General features: G+C 35.3%; 1 protein-coding gene across 1 annotated transcript; it reads left to right on the forward strand.

Annotated features, from left to right (window-relative positions):
* The first annotated feature begins 204 nt into the window (after positions 1-204).
* LOC132726037 (U4/U6 small nuclear ribonucleoprotein Prp31-like) lies at positions 205-22,287 on the forward strand. The gene is made up of 14 exons (XM_060711287.1): positions 205-267; positions 8,222-8,426; positions 8,699-8,756; positions 10,205-10,288; positions 10,969-11,066; positions 11,659-11,768; positions 13,800-13,851; positions 14,193-14,310; positions 15,574-15,731; positions 17,887-18,104; positions 20,079-20,151; positions 20,949-21,077; positions 21,739-21,837; positions 22,155-22,287. The coding sequence occupies exons 2-14, from the start codon at positions 8,250-8,252 to the stop codon at positions 22,269-22,271; spliced, it is 1,491 nt and encodes a 496-aa protein (XP_060567270.1). The 5' UTR covers positions 205-267; positions 8,222-8,249; the 3' UTR covers positions 22,272-22,287.
* The last annotated feature ends 310 nt before the right edge of the window (positions 22,288-22,597 follow it).

Below are 22,597 nucleotides of genomic sequence, written 5' to 3' on the forward strand. Positions count from 1 at the left end.
TTCAATAACATTACCACATATATTGATTTCTTTGGTGTTACACTTATTCAGCTGTGGACGACTTCCGAAAAGAATAAACTGCTCATTACGAATAATTTATGTTGCTTGTTATTGGCTTTGAAGAATTTTTAGTGGTGTTAAATTTTTATAATTTTTATCATTGACGTACGGCTATGTAACGGGATTTATACAATTTTTATTACCTTATGTTCTAAGCGACTGTTCGGTGTTTTGCATGGACGTTTTGTTGCCGTTTTCAGTTATTTGGTTAGTTATAATAGCTACTGTTTTTGCATACAAGGGGAAGATATTTTCAGTTTCAGAATATAGAAACACTGGGTGATTTCAGAAGCTTGTTTATAATAACATATGTCAGCTCAATGATAAAAATAATGACACACGCTTCGACCTCAAAATGTTTCAACCCCTTATCATGCATAATTTATTCCTGGTAGTTATCCACCGGGAACGTAAACCTTATTTGGCCCGTTTATCAGAAAGGCTCAAAATATAAGCCAAGAGTGGTTGGACCAATGCTCGGCGTAAAAAATATTTCTTTTGAATATCTAAAAATGTTTCAAGAGTACTGTTATCTCCGATTAAGGTAATCAGTGCTTTTCTTTACATCTTTCACCATTTTATCCTGGTGCAGTTTACTGCTGGTGAAGTCACATGATAATGCTAATAGCAGACGATAATGCTAATAGCAGACGAACGACCGTAAATATTCCACAACATATAAATTATTAAAATTTTTTTACACTAGAGTTCTGGGGCTGTAAAATTTAAACTAAAAGTTGGTACTTGTAAATGTATGAACCTAATTTGGTTTTTACAATTGATTCAATATGTTTTCTTCATAAGTTATAAAAAGATTTTATTAAAAAAAAACCTGCATCATGTAGCACTGTACGCCAAGCTATGGTACATTTTCACGCAAACAGCTAAAGTGTTCTGCTTACCTTGAAACACTTTCCCTGTACGGATGACCATTTATATCTCTCAGATTCTTCGGATTTATCTTGCCGTTCTAATTACCTTCTTACAAGATGGCGGCTAGGAATCGTTCTCGTCTTGCCCCGGACTAAATCTCGTACCTTCCGGGAACGGTATGTTCCGGATTACGGTTTACACTACCATACCTCACCACACTCCCCCTGACTTTAAAGATGAAGTCCTCTCACCGGAAGTGCGGAAACCCGAGATTCAAGTCCACTCCTGGGTTTCAAACCAGTACCCACAATACCGCCTTTACAGGCGTTGGCCTGTAAACACAGATTATAAGTGGGCAGGCTTAGCCTGTGCAACAGTAATCTGCAAATGCCTATCTGACAAGTTATTGACAGATAGCTTAACTGGATAACTGATATCTTAGATATCTTACCTTCCTGGGCACTGTTTTAAACAGCGGCCAGCGTCCAGTTCCTAAGCCGATTGCAGCTTACACCTCCACACCAAAAACCTGAGTGTTGACTACAGATTTATGGAGATACCTTTTACACCACAGCAGCCACATTAACACAGAACAAGAAAGCAACAAACTTAGCATTGCACATTTGTACTTGTTAATATCCCAGGCTTCTGTTTATTTCCCAATAAGATCGCCCAACAGCATCAAAGGCACCACACAGCTTGCTTTGGCTGTAACCTCTGTTTTCCTTGTATCTTCAGAACAGGACCTGTTGTGCCAACCTGCCCATGACCATCCGTCTTCATGCTGCAAATGCAATTCCACATGTCGTCACATGACTTGCGTAATCCTGACCCCTGCCATACCAGAAGAATGTCTTCTTAAACCTGGCCCTGGTCACTGCAACACCCCTGAGACCACCTGATGGTATATATCCTGACTCATCTGAAGAACCTTTCTACTTAATGGGAATCTTACCTTTAGTATCGCCCATGTCCCTCAATAGAACTTATTCAGTCCGTGGAAAAAAAAACAGTGGACCTTAGCCCAGGACCTACTAGAACTATTTAATTTGACTTTTGGCCAATACTAAATACCCAAGCACTAAAAGCTCTTAGAACTTTAGCAAAAGCTGCTGGCGGAAGTTTTTACATCTGCAGGTTCTAGCGAAAAGTTTGTTTCCACTACTCAAAACTGTTGGGCCCCTATTTCCCTCCCAAACCAATAAGAGCATTCGATTCTGTATTCTTCATATCTGCCCTCACCAAATCTTTACAGCATCTTTCAAACACACTAAACTTTTTGGCCCAACATTTTTGAAACCTTGATTTTTTCTGTTTGGCCCCCTTTTTTTACAACCCCCAAAACAAAATTTTTACATTTTGCTTTCCTTGTGAACCTTTTGCCGACCCTTGTGGAACCTTTTGGAATTGCCGACGATACAATGGATCCGGGCAATCTTTTTCCAGAAATTAAACAGCTTTTTGGGGATGATACCCTTTTGACTTTTTTGCAAAAATTTTTCTTTCGGCACCCTCGTGATACCTGGTTATCGACATTATTGTGAAAGATAAATTATGAATTGTCAGCGGTTTTAAACTTCATTTTTTTCACACACCCCTTTCAAAAACCAAGAAATTGCCCCAAAATTTTGTCCCTCATGCGAGGTTCCAAGTTTAACCCTTTTCGATGATCAACATTTCCCCCCAACAAAAGGGAAATTTCCTCAGTTTTGACCCCCGAAACATATCGTAAATGCCCCCATACCCGGGATTTTGTGACAAAGCAGCTTTGACATTTCTTCTGAAAAAAAACACCCTAGGATTAAAAAGTTTATATGGGAAAAAAACCCTCCTTCCCGGAAACCCGGCTTTAAAATGTTTTTGTTACTTTCTTTCCCACAAAAACCAAAAGAGGCCCCCAATTGAACTAATTCCAACACCTTTTCTTTTTTGTTTCTTTACCCGCCCGTCTACATCGAGAAAAAACTTCCAAACATGGTTAGTCCCTGACTGTTTTTCACAAACCTGGGGGCTCCTCCATGCTTTTCATGAAAAAGACGCTGGTTTTTGTCCGACTTTTGGCGCTAAAACCCAGAAGGGGGGAAAACAACTTTTTCTTCCTTCCCCCCCCTTTTTATTTGTTTTTTTTTATTTTCGTGGGGGGCAGTCCAGACTTGAAAAAGGGCCCTTTTTCCAAACCAAAAAAATTTCTTCTAACCCCTCCCGCTTCTTCCCTTAGAAGTGGGTTCTCCTCCCTCTAGTTTCAGGACCCTGTTGTCAAAAATCTTGAAGCTTCTCAATTTTTCCCACTTCCAAACTCCCCCAAATGAAAATGGGGCCAAAAACGTTTGGGTTTTCGAAACCCCCGGGGGCTTTTTTCTTTTGGGGGGAAAAAAAATTAGCGCCTTGCCCCCACAACTTTCTTTTTAAAAAACCCTCTTTAGAACGGGGCATAAAAAATGACTTGGGGCAGGGGGCGGAAGGAAAACGGGGGGGGGGGGGGGGGGGGGGGGGGGGGGGGGGGGCTTTTATTCAAATTTCCTCTCCATGGTTGAAGGTCTTAAACCCAATTTGGCTACGGCCTTTTCCGCCCCAAATTTTTTTTCTACCAAAACCCCCAAAAACTTGTCACTGTCTGCCCTTTTTTTGGAATAAGTTTTTCAGGCAGGCCCTTTGGGAAAAGCAAAAATTTGTCCGGGAAAGGGGCATGACCCTTTTGCCCCGCAATTACAAGAAAACTCCCGCAAAAAAACCCCCGGTTTTGGGAAAATTTGTGGAAACACCTTTTGGGTGTTTTCAGCAGGTTTTCCCTGGAACCAAATCTCATCTCCAGTTTCTGCAAGAGCTTCCGATAAGAAATATCGCCATCTCTCTCCACGATGATTGCATGATAGTCAGCGGCTTTTCCAGTCAGGCACCAGCATAAACCATCAAGGCATTCGTCTGACGTCCAATCGCATGCGTTAGCATAACGAAAGAACTTCTGCTTAAATGCCAGCCAGTTTCCCTTTCCATCATACTGCAACCTCTTCGGCAGACTCCGAATAAATGCTGCAGTTTCGGACTTTTTCGCGCTATTTTAACTCTAGGATGCGGAGAAGATTGTCTACTCAGTCCAGATAATTCATCACTTGAAGAATCATCATACCTAGCAGCTGTGTTTAGCTTGGGACGCGCCCACCACTCAAAGACTTGGCCTTTGAGGACAGGGGGTCAACCGCACTACTTGCATTTTTTGGCGCGAATGATATCTTTGGCTACTTTTCAAAGACTTTTTGTACCTCTTGCCAATCCTTACTTGAAAAAGGGAAACTTTCTGTCGGCCTCCTCAGAAATCTTCAAATGGAAGTTTCCCCTTTTTCTTGAACATTTTTCCAACAAAGCTGTCGCAAAATGCTCGGACTTGTCGCCCTGCTTCACCAGAATCTTTTTCCCTTGAGAAGATTTGGTACCTTTTGGTAAATTTTTATTTTCCCCCAATCTAATTGCAAAACCCTCAAGCTTTAGTGAAGAAGTCCCAGCAGAGCTTCCTTTCTTCCCTTTTTCTAAAGTGCGGCTCCTAACATGTCTTTGCAGGGCACTTTTTCCAAAGTGTTATTATTCCCTTTCCACTTATTACGGAATTGGGGTTTAATTTAAAAATAGACTCAGCTATTCCTTGAACTTATGGCCCCGGGAAATCTTTAGAGTTCCCTTTTCGAAACAAAATTTTTCCACAAATTCTTTTCGCTGAACCTGGGATTATTTTTTTTCTTAAAATTGGTTTGCCCCATAAAAAATTAAAGAAAGACTAATTTCAGGAATTTAATTATAATTCCGTTTCAATTGGGGTTCAGTGAAGGTTTAGCTAAAGTTGGTCAAGTCAATCAGTCCCTTGACCAAACAGACCCTTTCCCAATTTTTTTTACTTTCGAAAATTTCTTTAAAGTAAATTTTAAAAACAAATATTTTTTCCTGGAAAAATTTAATTTTCATTTAAAATTTTTTAAAAAATTCCCGATAAAAAATTTTGATAAAAATATTTATTAGTAATTTCCAAAAAACAAAAACGAAAAATAAAATTTCAAAATTTTTGGGGGGCCCCGTTTATTATTAAAAAACAATGGGAAATTTTTCCTCTAATTTGTAAAATTAAAATTAAAAGGGGAAGACTTTAAACCTTCAACTATAAAACATACAAAACAAAAATCCAAAAAAGAGTAAATCTACTTTGTGTATTGACCTTGAAAAAACAACAATGCAAATAAATTCAATCAATTATACTGAACCGCTGAAAATATACCAAAAAATTTAACCCAAATATTATTCAAAAATATTTAAAAATATAATGCTGAACTGGCACAGTTTTCACGTGCGAAACTGATCCAGGGCGGAAGCTTAGCTTTCCAATACGCATGCGTCGTAAGTCCGAATATCCGAAGTTTCTAAACTTTACCAAAAGAGTACTCTAAATACTCAATTTTAGCAAAATTTCCACATTAAATCATCTAAACGTACAGTGCTTGTTCAATCCAAACCAACAGTCCCTTTTCCCCCTCCAAAATATTGGAAATACTTAGATTTCAATATTTGAAAACGAAAGTTTTTTATGGTTGAGAAAATCGCTGGTTTTACCTCCGGATTGCGTAGAATTCCTACGAAGTTGACGTGAATTCGAATAGTAGCTGCCACCATTTAAAGTGTTCTGCTTACCTTGAAACACTTTCCCTGTACGGATGACCATTTATATCTCTCAGATTCTTCGGATTTATCTTGCCGTTCTAATTACCTTCTTACAAGATGGCGGCTAGGAATCGTTCTCGTCTTGCCCGGACTAAATCTCGTACCTTCCGGGAACGGTATGTTCCGGATTACGGTTACACTACCATACCTCACCACACAGCACTTGTTTATCCGGACTATCTATAGCTCCCGCCATGTACGTCATTATGTGATTAGTGAATTTTACACAATGGCTATTTAAAACAATATCATCGTTCTTGAAAATGGACATATAACATTTAGTTTTGTTGACGTTGATTTGAATTTGTCATATATATCAAATATAGTATTTTTACGCCAAGCATTGGTCCACCCACTCTAGTATCAAATAGTTATACACACACAAAAGACGCAATTATACCACAATGCTTGAAGGCATGTCACACACTTCATGCAATAATAGGCTGGCTAGAACCCTGACTTTAAGCTACAATAAACTTTCATCTGTCTTTAAAATAATCATAAAATGAACAAAATAATACCGGTATCACAAATTACCAGGTAACCTGAAATGTTATCAAGCAAGAATGTCCCTGTATACACTGCCATATAGATATATTTTTCATATGGTGTTTACTTGTATGATTATGTACAATAGCCACTTCTATTTCATACCCGAATTAATTCTTAACATTCCTTTTCAAGGAATGTTAAAGTTACTTAGTTAGCCTACTCAACAAAGTGTATGCATCTGGGACATAATGTAATGAGACAGTTGACTAAAGATTAGTGTTGTCCGATCAGGGCTCACCCTTCCATGTTATGTTGTTGATTGTTATAAAAGGATTTATTTTTAGCTCACCTGTCACAAAAGGTGAGCTTTTGTGATCGCTTTTCGTCCAGCATCCATCTGTTCGGCGTCTGGCCGTAAACTTACTTTAAATGACATCTCCTAATAAACCACTATGCCAATTTCATCCAAACTTCACAAGAATGTTCCTTTGGTGGTCATCTTTAAAAATTGTTCAAAGAATTTAATTCCAGAACTCTGGTTGCCATGGCAACTGAAAGAAAAAACTTTAAATGTCTTCTTTTAAAAAAAACCCTAAGAGCTAGAGCTTAGATATTTGGCATGAAACTTCTTCTAGTGAGTGTCTACCAAGTTTGTTCAAATAAAAGCCCTAGGGTCAAAATTGGCCCCGCCCCAGAGGGTCATTGATTTTCCCTATATGCATATAGTAAAAACTTAAAAAATCTTCTTTTAAAGAACTCAAAGAGCTAGAGCTAAGATATTTAGCATGAAACATGTTCTAATGGGTGTCTACCAAGTTTGTTCAAATAAAAGCCCTGGGGTCAAAATTGGCCCCGGGGGTCATTGATTTTCCTTATAATTATATGTGTATATCAAAAACTGAAAAAATCTTCTTTGAAAAAAACCAAATAGCTAGAGTTTAGATATTAAGCATGAAACATCTTCTAGTGAGTGTCTACAAAGTTTGTTCAAATAAAAGCCCTGGGGTCAAAATTGGCCCTGCCCTGTGGGTCATTGATTTTCCTTATATGTGTATAGCAAAAACTTAAAAATCTTCTTTGAAAAAACCCAAATAGCTAGAGTTTAGATATTAAGCATGAAACACCTTCTAGTAAGTGTCTACAAAGTTTGTTGAAATAAAACCCCTGGGGTCAAAACTTGCCCCGCCCCAGGGGTGTTATTGTTTTTAACTATTTGTGTATAGTAAAAACTTAAAAAACTTCTTTTAAAAAACCCAATGAGCTAGAGCTTAGATGTTTAGCATGAAACATCTTCTAATGGGTGTCTACCAAGTTTGTTCAAATAAAAGCCCTTGGGTTAAAATTGGCCCTGCCGGGGGGAGGGGGGACAGGGGGAGATCATTGTTTTTCAGAATATGTGTGTAGTAAAAACTTGACATGAAACAGCTCTTCTAATGGGTGTCTTCCAAGTTTGTTAAAATAAAAGCCCTGGGGTTTAAACTGGCCCCGCTCTGGGGGCCTATATACAGGTGAGCGACCTCATGGCCCTCTTGTTTAATTTAGTTAAGAATATTAAGCCAAGTAATGTAAGAGTATGATTTGAACACAATGCCTTTTGATCAATCATCTGCCAATTGAATGTCTAAACAACATTACACAAGACTGTATATAAAGACACAGTTGTTGTCTGGTTATATTATACATGTATCTCATAGGTAATATCTCAGTTTGGCATATGAAATTTGCAAATACAACAGCATGCTATTTGGCTAATACATTGTAAGTAATTTTTTTTGCCTGCAACTTCATAGATTTGACAATTTTATTATGTAGTCTTTTGAAGTATGATTTGGTTTAAACTATTTGTTTCTTCCATATTTTCAAACAAAATTTCAATACATACTGGTAAATTGCATCCAGGATTGAGTAGAAAGCTTAATGCTTGAAACTCGCCCCTTATCTCTGATACACCATCGTATAAAATGTATGAGTTCTTTGCACAGACATATACAGTTAATAATGTAAGGGATTATTCCTATCATCGAGTATGTCAGTCTACATTTGTGAAAGTATAGAGTGGCTATAAATAATGATAACCTTTGAATGCTTTTTGCAGACATACACCCATTCAGACAGATTAAAGCATGTCGTTAGCTGATGAATTACTGGCTGATTTTGAAGAGGCAGGAGATGATATCGAAGAGAATGATGGCGATGGTCAAACCATGGAACTTGCTGATGTTGATGATGTTACCATGGAAACACAAACTTTGACCAAAAATTCTGTTAGGAACATTGCCAAATTAAGAGATAGTGATGAGGTTAGGTTATAGTTTTATATCATAATGTTTGATGTTTCTTTTAAAATTTAGTAAAATTATAAATTACTTTTTTAACTTATACTGTATAATTATGAATCGAATAAACCCTGATTTTTAATTTTCTCCTTTTTGTAACCTCTCATTACACAACTCTTATTAATTTTCTAGGGATTTTTGAGAGTTTGACATTGGCTTATTGGTAGAATGTCTCAAAGTAGAGTTTTTAAAAAGGAAACATGTGACTAATTCAGTTTTAATATTAACTCTTTCAGCTGACTGATGTGATTAAAAAGGTGGAAGTATACTCCAAACAGAAAAGAAAAGAAGCTGGTAAGTTACTTAACTTTGCAAATTGTAATAAGATTTATGTAAGTTATGGCATGATAAAATTACAAAACTGTATCAGTTATAATTGGCCAATTATAGATATAAGGATCACTTTAAAACTAAATAACATCACCTCTAATTCTCAATTTCTCACAAGACATAATAATATTCTGTTTTATGCCCCCACAAAGTGGGAGCATATAGCGTTGCACTTGTCTATCCGTCCGTCCTTCTGTCGCGAAATCTTGTGAATGCAACTCCTCTTAAACCGGATGGCAGATTTTGCTTAAACTTCAAGAGATGAACAACCTTAATGTGTAGGTGGTAGTAAAGGAAGGAATTTTTGCTGTGACCAAATTTAACAGAATTATGGCGCTTTGTTGATTTTTTTCACTATATACCATATAGAAATTTTGTGAACGCAACTCCTCTTAAACCGGATGGCAGATTTTGCTTAAACTTCCAGGGATGAACAACCTTAATGTGTAGATAGAAGTAAAGGAAGGAATTTTTGCTGTGACCAAATTTAATAGAATTATGGCCCTTTGTTGATTTTTTTACTATATACCATATATATATTGTCAGTGGGGGCATCCGTGTCCTTTGGACACAGTTCTAGTTTTTATTTAAACTTAAAAAAAGTTGTCAGTGAGCAGTGATTTGAAGTTAGAATTCTTGGTCAGTTTATTATGTTGTCCTAAATTATTAAAGGGACTCCAATGAGGTTTTCTTTTGACATGGTGCGACTGGAAATATTTCTTTGAGATTTGCGTACTATTTGATGTAAGTTTGAACTAATATCTTGTGTGCAAATTTTCAGATCATTCCCTTACCTCATTCTTCAAGAATGATCATTTTTATTGTGCAAAATGATTATAAAATGCTTTTCACTCGAATTGGACTAGAATCACACATCCCCTTCTGTTTGGGGGGTTTGAAGGGGGGCAGAGTCCCCCTCATCGCCAAGAAAATTTTGGACTTGTGAGAGGCTGTAAATGACCCCAGATTGATAATAAGGTAACATGTAACCAACGCTGAAAAGCATTTGACTCTATCTCAATCCATTGAGAAGTTGCAGCACTTTGAAATCAATTTTGATGGAAAAAATCAACGCAAAATAGTGATTTTTGGCAATTTTGAGATGTCCCCTCGTTGCCATGGTAACAGAAAATTTAAGCCTGAGCATGTTGTTGCAAGGGCAATGGTCCAGTCAACATTTGTGCCAAGTTTGATTAGTGTTGAAGCAGTTTTTATAGTATTATAGCAATTTGAACTTGTAACGGGAGACTTTTCAATGAAAACAGCCATTTTTCACAAAATGCTCATGAAGTAATGGGTTAATTGCTAAATTTGATCTATGTTAAAATTTCAAATTTTATGTTTTTAGACTGTCCACCTCAGTGGAGCTCCTTTAAAAGACAGTATCTATTTCAATATTTGTATCATTTCAGTGGCAGGACCAGTGGAGTTTGACCCAGAGTACCAGCTGATTGTACAAGCCAATAACCTTACTGTAGAAATTGATAATGAAATAAGTAAGTAAATATTGATATTTTTAAGTGCTGCATTAGTTTTGAAATAAAACTCATACATGTGCCAAATGAGCTAGAACATGTAGCAAGCATATTGGTTGTTCATTACATACATGCTCTACTCAGAGAATTTTAGAAAAAGTTAATATGAATATTTTTATAGGTTGTAAGAGACTATTAATGATACAGTTTAAGACCTAAGTAACCTGTTCTGGTTCTGATTATAATTTAGATATAAGGTGATGGTTTATAGATAATGACAGTCATCAAATTTAGCACTGGCCCGGTGGCCCATGGCCAGTGAAAATTAGTTCGGGCCAGTGAAAATTTTAAAAAATTTAAGTTAAATATATAGTAGAATAAATTCAAAACTAGAATTTGGGCCAGTTAATTAAAAATCTTTAATTCATTGACTCTTATGACAAAATACACTGTATTGCCTATGACATATTCGGTGAAAAAAGGTTTTGAGCTTAATGATTTTTGTCAAGGAATAATTTGAATCCTATGATGGAAATATATCAGTTTCTTATAAAGAACAGACTAGCTGCTATAAAAAAGATGGGTATTAATCAAGCATTAGAGATGGAAGAATTGCAAAGAATAATGAAGAAATGCCAAGTATGTCTGAATATTTAGAAATTGACATCAATAAAGAAAATTAATATATATACTTCTTACAGATGTGATACATAAATTCACAAGAGATCATTACTTGAAAAGATTTCCAGAGTTAGAGTCCTTGATCAGTGATCCACTACAGTATGTTTGCACAGTTAAGGTATGTAATACATTTGTATTATTGTGTTATCTGCATTTATAACCAGTCTTACAATATTATTTTTAAAAGGGAACCAGTCTTGTCATAGAGCTCTTTCATTGGGCAATGTCAAGTTTATGCTCAAATCATCCAATCAAGTGCATGAATTTGAAACTGAATGTTCATCTCTGGTTTAAAAACAAGTTTCAGTTGTAATCAGTTGAATAGACAACTTTGTTCAACATTTGTCAAGAGCAATGTAACTTAATGCTATAATAATTTTCAAAACAATTATCTTCTTAATTCAATTATTTCAAATATGTTACTACATGGAAGCATAGCAATTATTTATCTTATCAGTTTATAATTGCCCAAGTTTGTGGAACCTCTCCAACCTCTGGATATTCACTTACTACTTTTTTTTTAAACAAAAATCACGCAGAACCTAATAAAATACCAACGCCTATTTGGAATATGCATTACCCTTTGACAAATTTATTTCGACCCCCTCTGGTAAAGAATTGTGAGACCATGTCTGTTATATGATATTGTTTTATATGATACAGGAGTAAGGTAACTTATAATAATTATGATATTGTTTTATATGTTACAGGAGTTAGGTAACAACATTCTGGAGAATAGTAAAAATAATGCTGCTTTACAAGATATCCTCACTTCAGCCACTATAATGGTTGTTAGTGTTACAGCATCTACAACTCAAGGGTAGGTAATCAAGATTCTAGAAATTCCTACTTTACAAAGAATTGTAATGTACCAACTATTTTTTTATACCCCCCGCAGGGGGGTATACTTGAATCAGCTTGTCCGTCCGTCGGTTTTTTCTTGTCCGCCCAATAACTTAAGATTCCTTTGACCCTTAGTCTTCATATTTGGTATGGAGGTTAGTCATGATTAGTAGATGACCCCTATTGATTTTGATGTCACTAGGTCAAAGGTCAAGGTCACAGGGGCCTTGACTTCAAAAAGCTTGTCCGCCCAATAACTTAAGATTCCTTTGACCTACAGTCTTCATATTTGGCATGGAGGTAAGTCATGATTAGTAGATGACCCCTATTGATTTTGAGGTCACCAGGTCAAAGGTCACAGGGGCATTGACTTGAAAAAGATTGTCCGCTCAATAACTTAAGATTCCTTTGACCTACAAACTTCATATTTGTCATGGAGGTTAGTCATGATTAGTAGATGACCCCTATTGATTTTGAGGTTACTAGGTCAAAGGTCAAGGTCACAGGGGCCTTGACTTCAAAAAGCTTGTCCGCCCAATAACTTAAGATTCCTTTGACCTATAGTCTTCATATTTGGCATTGAGGGTAGTCATGATTAGTAGATGACCCCAATTGATTTTGAGGTCACCAGGTCAAAGGTCAAGGTCACAGGGGCCTTGACTTCAAAAAGCTTGACCGCCGAATAACTTAAGATTCCTTTGACACACAGTCTTCATATTTGGCATTGAGGTTAGTCATGATTAGTAGATGACCCCTATTGATTTTGAGGTCACCAGGTCAAGGTCACAGGGGCCTTGACTTCAAAAAGCTTGTCCGCCCAATAACTTAAGATTCCTTTCACCCACAGTCTTCATATTTGGCATGGAGGTTAGTCATGATTAGTAGATGACTCCTATTGATTTTGAGGTCACCAGGTCAAAGGTCAAGGTCACAGGGGCCTTGACTTCAAAAAGCTTGTCCGCCCAATAACTTAAGATTCCTTTGACCCACAGTCTTCATATTTGGAATGGAGGTTAGTCATGATTAGTAGATGACCCCTATTGATTTTGAGGTCACCAGGTCAAAGGTCAAGGATACAGGGACTTTGACTTCAAAAAGTTTGTCTGCCCAATAACTTTAGATTCCTTTGACCCACAGTCTTCATATTTGGCATGGATGTTGATTATGACTATAAGGTGACCCCTATTGATTTTGAGGTCACTGGGTCAAAGGTCAAGGTCACAGGGACCTTGACAAAAAAAAGCTTTTCTTCTCAATTACTAAAGAATGTCCTGTCCACAATGTATTGATTTTGACATTTTCACATTTGAAGCATGTAGAATACATAACTTAGCAATGCACTGGCTTAGTAACCTCAGATTTGGCAGGGAGGTTGTCCTTGAGCTCTAAATGGCCACTGTTGATTCTGACAATGATAGTGGCAGTTCTAGTTTCTGCACTCATATATCAGTAGTAGTTGGGAGTACATTCCAGGTTAACTAAATGGTGTATTACTACAATTTCAAGTGGTATATACATATTAATAATATAGAGTCCTCTGTTACCAAATGATGTAGACCACTAACTGTAAATCATTTAGCCATTACTATTGTTTGGTACTTTTTATGTGAGGAAGCTACCCAGCTAGTGTATGCAAGGTTAGTGGTTCTATTTAGATGTGTCTGTTTAATTGTACCTTGAATAAAGCACAGAGGGGAAAGGTGCATCATATTTGAGTAAAATATTTTTATTGCAGAACTTTATTGAAATCTATGAAATTTTTACTGAATATGTCTAATTTGAATAAAAGAATGTACAAACTATGTATGGGAAGCAACATTCTCTATTACTGGTCAGGTTGGTTCTTTACTTTGTGTGAAGTTAAAGCTTGTTTATTTTATATTTACAAGAGACTTGAAGCATTGATCATTATTGTCAAATATCAATTTTGAGCATAGTATATCTTTAAATGGTAATATTAAAAATGTATTTAAAATTCATATTTATATACAATGTATTTTGTTTTTAGGTCATTACTTACTGATGATGAAATGAAGATTGTTGAAGAAGCCTGTGACATGGTAGCATATTGTTCTTTTAATATTGATAACCTATAGCACTCTATGGTTTTGCCAATATTATCACAATTTATGGGTTTTTTTTTAAAGTAAGGGAAATGATTATGGTAAAAAGGAGTGAAGGGTCATTTAAAATGTTCATAACTCGCAGTAAATTAGATTTCATAAGTTGTTTGATATTTATATGGTATATATGTCTTCTGCCAACTTACTGGCTTAATCAGAACCAAAATATGTAATGTACATGTATTTTATATAGATATATTCATGTAAGAAGTTAAGATATTTATATAGAATCATTATGTTTGCCTGACATTTTATGTTGTGCTATTTTTATTTTGCAGGCTTTAGAACTAAGTGAGTTTAAGAGAAAGATACATGAGTATGTAGAGTCTAGAATGACATATATAGCACCAAATTTGTCTATTATAGTGGGTGCTTCTACAGCTGCTAAAATAATGGGTAAGTTATATACCAGTGACAAATTTTAGAAAAAATGCTTGTGAAAATATGTTCATATATACAGGCATAAAAACAAGGATTATTATAAATATTGTAAAATTGCTTTTTGATTGTGTTTAATCAAAGCCATGGCTTATTATACATGTATTTCTCTCCTGTTGAAATAATTTAAGAAATGTCAGGAAAGTAGTTTGGTTTAGTTGCATAATGCAAGTTATTATTTATATGCCTGATGAAAATGCGGCCATTTTTTAGCTTGATTATTGAAACAAAAGGGAGAGGTATTGTACTCACCCATTTGGTGAAGATTTTGTTTGCAAGTTGGTATCTCCAAAACTATTGAAGGGCTGTGTTGAAGCTTCACACACTTATTTGAAAACATCACATGGATTTTAACAAAAATATGGCCCTTTTTGACCTTACTAATTCTGTATTATCTAGGCTCTTGTTTTACTGTCAAGCACTGACAAAGTCAAGCAGGCTATCAGACCGACAGCTCTTCTTTACTGAATAAACACTTACATAAGCATAGGGATTGACTTATCAAAGTTCAAACTTTCTATTGCTCCAGTTGTTATTGCACAAATGTATATTTATGTGATATTTATGCCCTTTTCATAACAACATCAATTTCCTGGTTTGAGAAAAGTAATTGCAGATTTTCTGTGAAACAAGTGTTAAACCAAAAAGATCAAATGTTAAGCAAACACTTTTAAGTCTCCTCTACTTTAGGTTAAGGTGAGGTGTCCCATAACATTGTCAGTCCGGAGACATACAATACCAGTACTGGTTAGTTCCAGAAAATTAACTCCAAAAAATTATATGGTTCATACATGTATAAGCTACAGGCTTTCTTTACAATCAAGTTATGGTTTTAACAACAATAATGAATTTGCTATTCTATGATGTTATGAATGATTGATAAGTATTTCCCCTTGTGGCACAAGGGTTGCCTTGAAGGGTTGAGGCATAAAAATTGCAGCCACTGTTTAAACCTGCATGATTGTAAGAGACAACTAAATGTATTTGAATTACTGGAGTCTATGCACTCTTAGCTCCAGCAGGTGAGGTGGTTTTGACCCTTTGTGTTGCTTTTGTAACAACCGAGCTAAGCTAAAATCATATTTCCTGGTTCGGCGCCATATGACTTAAATGTATGGTGCGCCATAAAACTATGCAAAACAAACAAACAACTGATAAGTATTTATGAGGAGAGTTAGACCTATAGTACAGAATTTACATCAGTTTTTACTATTATTGCAGGTGTAGCCGGAGGTTTGACAAACCTGTCCAAGATGCCTGCATGTAACATCATGTTGCTTGGATCACAGAAGAAAATACTAGCTGGATTTTCATCCACAGTGATGCAGCCTCATCAAGGCATACTTTACGAGTGTGACCTCATACAGAAATCACCACCAGTAAGTTAAAATGAGCCGGGTCACGACAAAACTAACATAATGCGTTTGCGACCAGCATGGATCCAGACCAGCCTGTGCATCCGCGCAGTCTGATCAGGATCCATGCTGTTCACTTACAAACCCTATTACAAGTAGAGAAACTGATAGCGAACAGATGTGCAGGCTGGTCTGGATCCATGCTGGTCGCAAACCCATTATGTTGGTTTTGTCATGACACGGCTCAAATAGTTTTATTAGCTCGACTATTTTTTTTTGAAAAAAAAGTAGAGGTATTGTTATAGTCAGGTCGGCGTTGCCTTTGCCTTTGCCGTTGCCGTTGCCGTCCGAAAACTTGTACCTGGATCATAACTTTTTTATTTCTTGGTGTATTGTCTTCATACTTGGCCACAACAACCTTTGGGACAAGACCTTTCAGTAGACCACACTAACCTTGACCTTCATCCATAATTGACCTTGACCTTCAAGGTTAAAAGTCCAAATTTTGCTTGTTCATGCTGTTATTGGCTGTAACTTTGTTATTTTTGAATGGATTGTCTTCAAACTTGAACATAATAATCTTCAAGGATATCCCTTAAAAATAACCAGACACACCTTGACCTTCACTTATTAATGACCTTGACTTTGAAGTTCAAATTATTGATATTTTCATTGTTTTGGCTGTAACTGGCTGTAACTTTGCTGTTATTGAAGGGATGAACTTCATATTATAATGGACAAGACCTTGTTGTTACTTTACCACATGACTTCACCACGAGGCTTCACCACGTGGCTTCACCACGTGACTTCACCATGTGACTCCACCACAAGACTTCACCACGTGCCTTTACCACGTGGCTCTACCAAGTGACTCAACCAAGTGACTCAACCACGTGACTACCAAGACATCAGCGGACTGGAAATAATTATTTCAAGATTTTATTACCATTTGATATGGGTCTAACAAATAACTTGTGTGCAAAATTTCAGATCATTAGCAATCTCCATTTTTCCAGAATAGTCATTTTTATGGGAAATACATTTAACTCAAATCTGGCAGAGATTCACTATAAATTTTCAATTTAATTTTGAGTATATTTCTTTATTATCTTTTTCATATATATTTTTTTCTGTTTTAAATGCCCTAGTTGATCTATATAAGTTTTTCATATCTTGTTGTTATGCATTTGGACCTCAGTGGAGCTCCTGTAGTGTATAATGTCAAAAACTTCTTTCATATTCAAATTTTATGCAGTTTTCTTAGCTGCTCATCAAATTTCTGTAAAACTTAAATGTATATATCAAGTTGAAAATTTTTTATTTTTCATAAAACACATAGAGGATATTTGTTTGTTTTGCATGTAAGATTGAAATATAATTTCACTGAGTGAACACCAGATGCAATATTTTCACGAGTGGCGTAGCCACGAGTGAAAATATAATAGCTGGTGTTCACGAATGAAATATATTTCAATCTTATATGTAAAACAAATAAATTTTCTTTTTATTTCATGCGTTTTAAGTGATTTTAAGTAATTTTTACTGATTTTGCCGCGTAACGTCGCGCATTCTTCTTTGTGACGTCATCACATCATGACGTCACATCAACAATTTTGAAATATAGTTCTGTTAAATTTCTCTAATTTTGTTACATTTTTAACATAATGTATGGTGACATCGACTTTCTTTTTCTAAAGAAGCAAAATTTACGTATGACGGCATTTATTTCTGCCTGTTATTCCATTCAGTTATGATTTTCTTTTCATCCGCATTCAGATATAGTCCGGCTACAGTGAAAATTATATTTTATAAATTTCACTAGTGGTTTATCAGAATATAATCATCTGATATATTACAATAAAACACTGGAAAGCATGAAATAAAGTGTTTTATTGGTCATTGCCAAATAATTACTTTTTGAATGATCAAAACTTAGACTTTCATAGTGTTATTTGCGTTGTCATTCAGCATTAAATTTTTTATTTGAAAGAAAACAGCATTGATTTAGTATAAGTTACACATTGACAGCTGTATTCGTTAATTCAAGGAAATTGACTTAAGGCTGGTTCAGAGAAGCTTCAAACTTTCCTCGCAGTCAAGCTGAAATAAACATGTTTAAATTTAACTAAACTGAAAGACTTTAATATATCTTACATTGTAATCTTACATGATTTTGTAGGACTTAAGAAAGAAAGCAGCTCGACTGGTGTCTGCTAAATGTGCCCTAGCAGCTAGAGTAGACAGCTGTCATGAGAGTGTAGATGGTAGTTATGGCGACCAGTTCCGAACAGATATAGAGGGAAAGTTAGACAAGCTACAAGAACCACCACCTGTGAAACAGGCCAAAGCTTTGCCTGCCCCGATAGATCAGGCCAGAAAAAAGAGAGGTGGTAGACGGTATGTTTATATTTTACATTCGTTATTCTATATCATACTGTAGGTATTTTGTAGTTATATATGGTAGAGTGGTTAAGACTATTGACTCTTTTAAGTGCCTGTCTCTCAACTTTATGGGTTCAAATACCAACCTGGGAAATGATTTCTTTTATGTAAGGAAACCTGCTTTACAAATATTGCCGAAAATAGGTTAACAACTTCTGCACTTTCCATCTGCTTATTTAGGGCTTTTTTGTGTGGAAAAAATAATCGGAAAACTTTGACATATTACCAAATGAAGAATTTTAATTTGGTTATTATAATTAAAACAGTTTTTATATGAAGGTTTGTTGGGGTGAATATCAAAATCTATGAATCAACAGACCTTACTAATGTGATATTAACCCAGGCCTAAGGCTGCAGTGAATATCACATAGCCAGGTCAAGTATAGAATTTATAAGTTGAATTTCTCGAGAATTTTTTTTGTGGCATGTTATTTTTGTTGTTTGAAATATTTTTATGTCTTTATGTTTAACATTTTATGTCTTTGTGTATAACAGTGCTCTCTGTAGGCTTAAGCTGCTAGCAAAATTGATGGTTACTGTAAAATGTACTGCTTACCTCTATTGCCAAATCATGATAAAAGAAAAATTCTTTATAGTGCATTATTAGTCCCCTACCGGTTTACCGGAGGGGACTTTAGGTTTACCCTCCGTCCGTCTGTCCGTCCGTCTGTCTGTCCGCACTACCGAATCAGGATAGGGGGCCATCTAACTGTAAACAGAACAAAAGAGAACAATAGAGTTAATTCCGTAACAATAGAGTAAAGGGCCATTGGCCCTCTATTAAACAATAGAAAATAACAAAAGAAATGGCCCCTTATTCCATTTCGGCCGGACGTCCGTCCGTCTGTCAGTCTGTCAGTCCGTCCGTCCACAAAACTGGATCCCGCGATAACTTGAAAAGTACTGAAAATATTTTTATGAAACTTGGTATATGGATAGATGGCAGTATGGAGATTATGCACGTCTTTTTCTTTTCTTCCTATGTTGAAAATTCTGGTTGCTATGGCAACAAATATGCTGAAAATATGGCAAATTTTACACATAAACTGGATCCAGTGATAACGCAAAAAGTACTGGAAATATTTTTGTGAAACTTGACATATGGGTAGATGGCAGTCTTGAGATTATGCACGTCTTTTTCTTTTCTTCCTATGTTGAAAATTCTGGTTGCTATGGCAACACATAGACTGAAAATTTGGCAAATTTTACACATAAACTGAATCCAGTGATAACTCAAAAAGTACTGGAAATATTTTTATGAAACTTGACATATGGGTAGATAGCAGTCTTGAGATTATGCATGTCTTATCTGTTCTTCCTATTTTGATAAAATATCAGTTGCCTTGGCAACAAATAGGCTTAAAACATGGCAAATATAACAATATTTGTGATTAGTCAAAAAGAGCTGAAAATTTTTATGAAATTGCATCTTTAATTCAAGAGTTATCTCCTCTTTAAGAATTTTGCTTTTAAAATGTTATATTTTGGTAACAGGGATGTTTCAAATATTAACTTTAGAGTGTCCTCAGTCCGTCTGTCTGTCTGTCTGTTCATAAAAACTGTTTCCTGTGATCACTTTTAAAGAACTTTTCCAACAAATTTACTTAAAATAGAGAAAAATTGAAACATTAGTGAATGGCCAATGGCCCTTCAGAATGTTGATAGGGTTCTAACCGGTAGGGGACTTATGGATTGCTTGCAATACTATGATAATTGCTTGTTTCTATTCTTTTTTCAAAATTTTCATTGGCTTCATTTAAATTGGAAATAAATCATTTTGAAAATGAAAATTTCTTGTGTTGCTTTTGACAATAGTTAACAGCATTAACAAGTATGTAAGGTATTTATGATCTAGTTTTATTTTGTCATGCACATGAATGATAATGTCTTGCTCAAGAGTGACAGATAGAAAATGAATTATTTTTACAGAGCAAGAAAAATGAAGGAAAGGTTGGGTCTAACTGAAATGAGAAAGCAGGCTAACAGAATGAACTTCGGAGAGGTAAGTAAATCTAATGCATTGTCATTGCATATGTTTAACGATACAATCCTCAAACTCATGTGGACTCTGTGACTGAGTGGTTAAGGTTGCTCACTTCAAATGGTTTGACCCTCCCTGCTGTGGGTTTGAATCCCATGAGGCACTTTTAATTCTGTTATGTGTGGAAGCTATATGCTAGTTTACATTAGATTGGTATTTCTACTTGGGTACTCCCTTGTGCTTGAAATGATACACTTAAGACATTTTAGTCTTCCTCTTCCATGAAGTAAAGAGTCTTGCTAAGCTAAGCAAAAATTGAAGAATTGTTTCAATTTCTAGATATATTTTCTCATGTACAAAGTAGGTGATATAACAGTTGTCATTCACACTTTTCAGAAATTACATTTAGTGTGGCAATTATGTAGAAATAACCACTTATGTGTTAATAGCAGTGTAGAAGTGATAAAATATTTACACATTTTTATTTTTTAAATCAATGTGATTATTTAAAGCTACATGCCTCCAGATGAGTTAAAATATTTCATAAAATCAAACTTAATAAAAATGTACTAAGATGTAAGGAAAAGTAAAATGTTTCGAGATTCAAGTAATAATATTTTACATATTATGTGCAATTAATGACTGATTTTCAGTATTTACAACTATATTTCTACTGCGTTAGTAACGCAGTAAAGGCTATTTATCCTTATTTTGAACACTTTTTGGTTATTTAACTAAATGAATAAAAAGAAAAATTTGACATTCATTATTTCATAATTTTAGAAAAGTATAAGATTTGATTGGTTGGTTATTTTTAGATCGAGGAAGATGCCTATCAAGAAGATCTTGGATTCTCGCTGGGAACCATCGGTAAATCGAAGACTGGTAGAATCCGGGGACCAGTTGTTGATTCTAAAACAAAAGCTAGAATATCCAAGTCTTTACAGGTAATTGCCCTTATATTATATTGTACAGTGTATAGTCTGTATACATGTACCTACACTAATTTGACCATTAATTGATACCAGAATAAAAAGACTCAGAATCTTTTTATGTTAACTGACCAAGAATGCTTTTAAAAAAAAATTCAATAGACTTTTTTACCTTCACATATGTTTATACTCCACTACACTACTGGGGATTAAGAAAGATTTATGAATTATAATGATAATAGAATGGTTCCATATTGGATTATGGGTTTAGTAAATATAAAGGGAGGGAGAGGTTTAATATGCAGTAGTAAGGCTTGATACTAGATATCACTACTCTTAATATAGTAATTAGATTTAGATTGAAGCTTATGAACAGCAAACTCCTTGATAAAAGAGGGGTTTTTACTTTTACATTGCCCCTCGAAACGTTGGAGGTTGATAAACTTTGTGAAATAGATAGTTATTCATTGTTTCCAGAGTGGTCTCTAGATTGAAGCTTGAATGACTAACTGACATTGGCGCCAAATTAATCTAATGATTTAATCTAGTGTATATAGTTAAGTTATTTAAGACGTTGAGTTTCAAAGCTTTAAGGTTTCCTGCATGCAGTATTGTACATAAAACATTCTGTTTATTAGTACTTTTTAACATTTGTTTTTAATGTTACACATTGCAGCAAAAAATAGCAAAAGAAAAGCAGACATGGGGAGGCAGTACAACAGTGAAGAAACAGGTGTCTGGTACAGCTTCAAGTGTGGCTTTCACACCTTTACAGGTTAGTTTTCTTATCTTAATTTATCTTATCTTATCTTGTCTTATTTGAAAAATGATGGTGATGATGCATGATTAATTGATATGCCAAAGCATGACTGAACACAGAGCATAAAAAATTATTGTGAACTAAGATTTCTATTAGTTATGAAATTTTGTTCACATGTACATTTCAAAAAAATCTGAATTCAATAAACTCTATCAAACTATAATCCACCAAATTAATTTGAAAATTTTAGAAAGTATTGATATAAGAATTTTTTTCACAATTTAGCACAAATGCAACAAAATTTGATGACATCCAATGGTGTGTATTTTCAGGGTTTGGAGATAGTCAATCCACAGGCAGCAGAGAAGAGGGTCCAGGAAGCCAACGCCAAATATTTCTCCAGTACAGCTTCATTTGTTAAAGTGGAAAAACAACTGTGGCATAAATGATCAAACTATATATTTGTTGCGGTATTGATACTTAAAGAGTAAAGGTCTGGAAGACCAAAAAACTAGCAAGTTTGGTATAGCTCCGATGGTATATGTCAAGTGTTAATGGACTTGAGCTGATAAGTACGGGCATTTTTGGAATGCGTCTTTAGATGTGCATACTAATATTCATCTATGAATTTTGTATAGTGAAACTATGATAATATGATAAAGATTGCTCAAAAAGACCTCTTAGAATAAATTTATTGAATTAGTAGTCAAGGAACATACAAGTTATCTAACATTTAACCCATTAGATTCTCAAATGGACCTGTCCGGCTTCAATG

The sequence above is a fragment of the Ruditapes philippinarum genome, unplaced genomic scaffold (assembly GCF_026571515.1).
Source record: "Ruditapes philippinarum isolate M1 unplaced genomic scaffold, ASM2657151v2 ctg5951_1_1_1_1, whole genome shotgun sequence".
Classification (NCBI taxonomy): domain Eukaryota; kingdom Metazoa; phylum Mollusca; class Bivalvia; order Venerida; family Veneridae; genus Ruditapes; species Ruditapes philippinarum.

Excerpts from the sequence above, each read along its gene's own strand:
- LOC132726037 (XM_060711287.1), top strand. The coding sequence starts at position 8,250 with ATGTCGTTAGCTGATGAATTACTGGCTGATTTTGAAGAGGCAGGAGAT. Across the intron at positions 13,852-14,192 it reads TTGAAGAAGCCTGTGACATG|GCTTTAGAACTAAGTGAGTT; the intron begins GTAGCATATTGT and ends TTTATTTTGCAG. Across the intron at positions 21,078-21,738 it reads GAATATCCAAGTCTTTACAG|CAAAAAATAGCAAAAGAAAA; the intron begins GTAATTGCCCTT and ends TACACATTGCAG.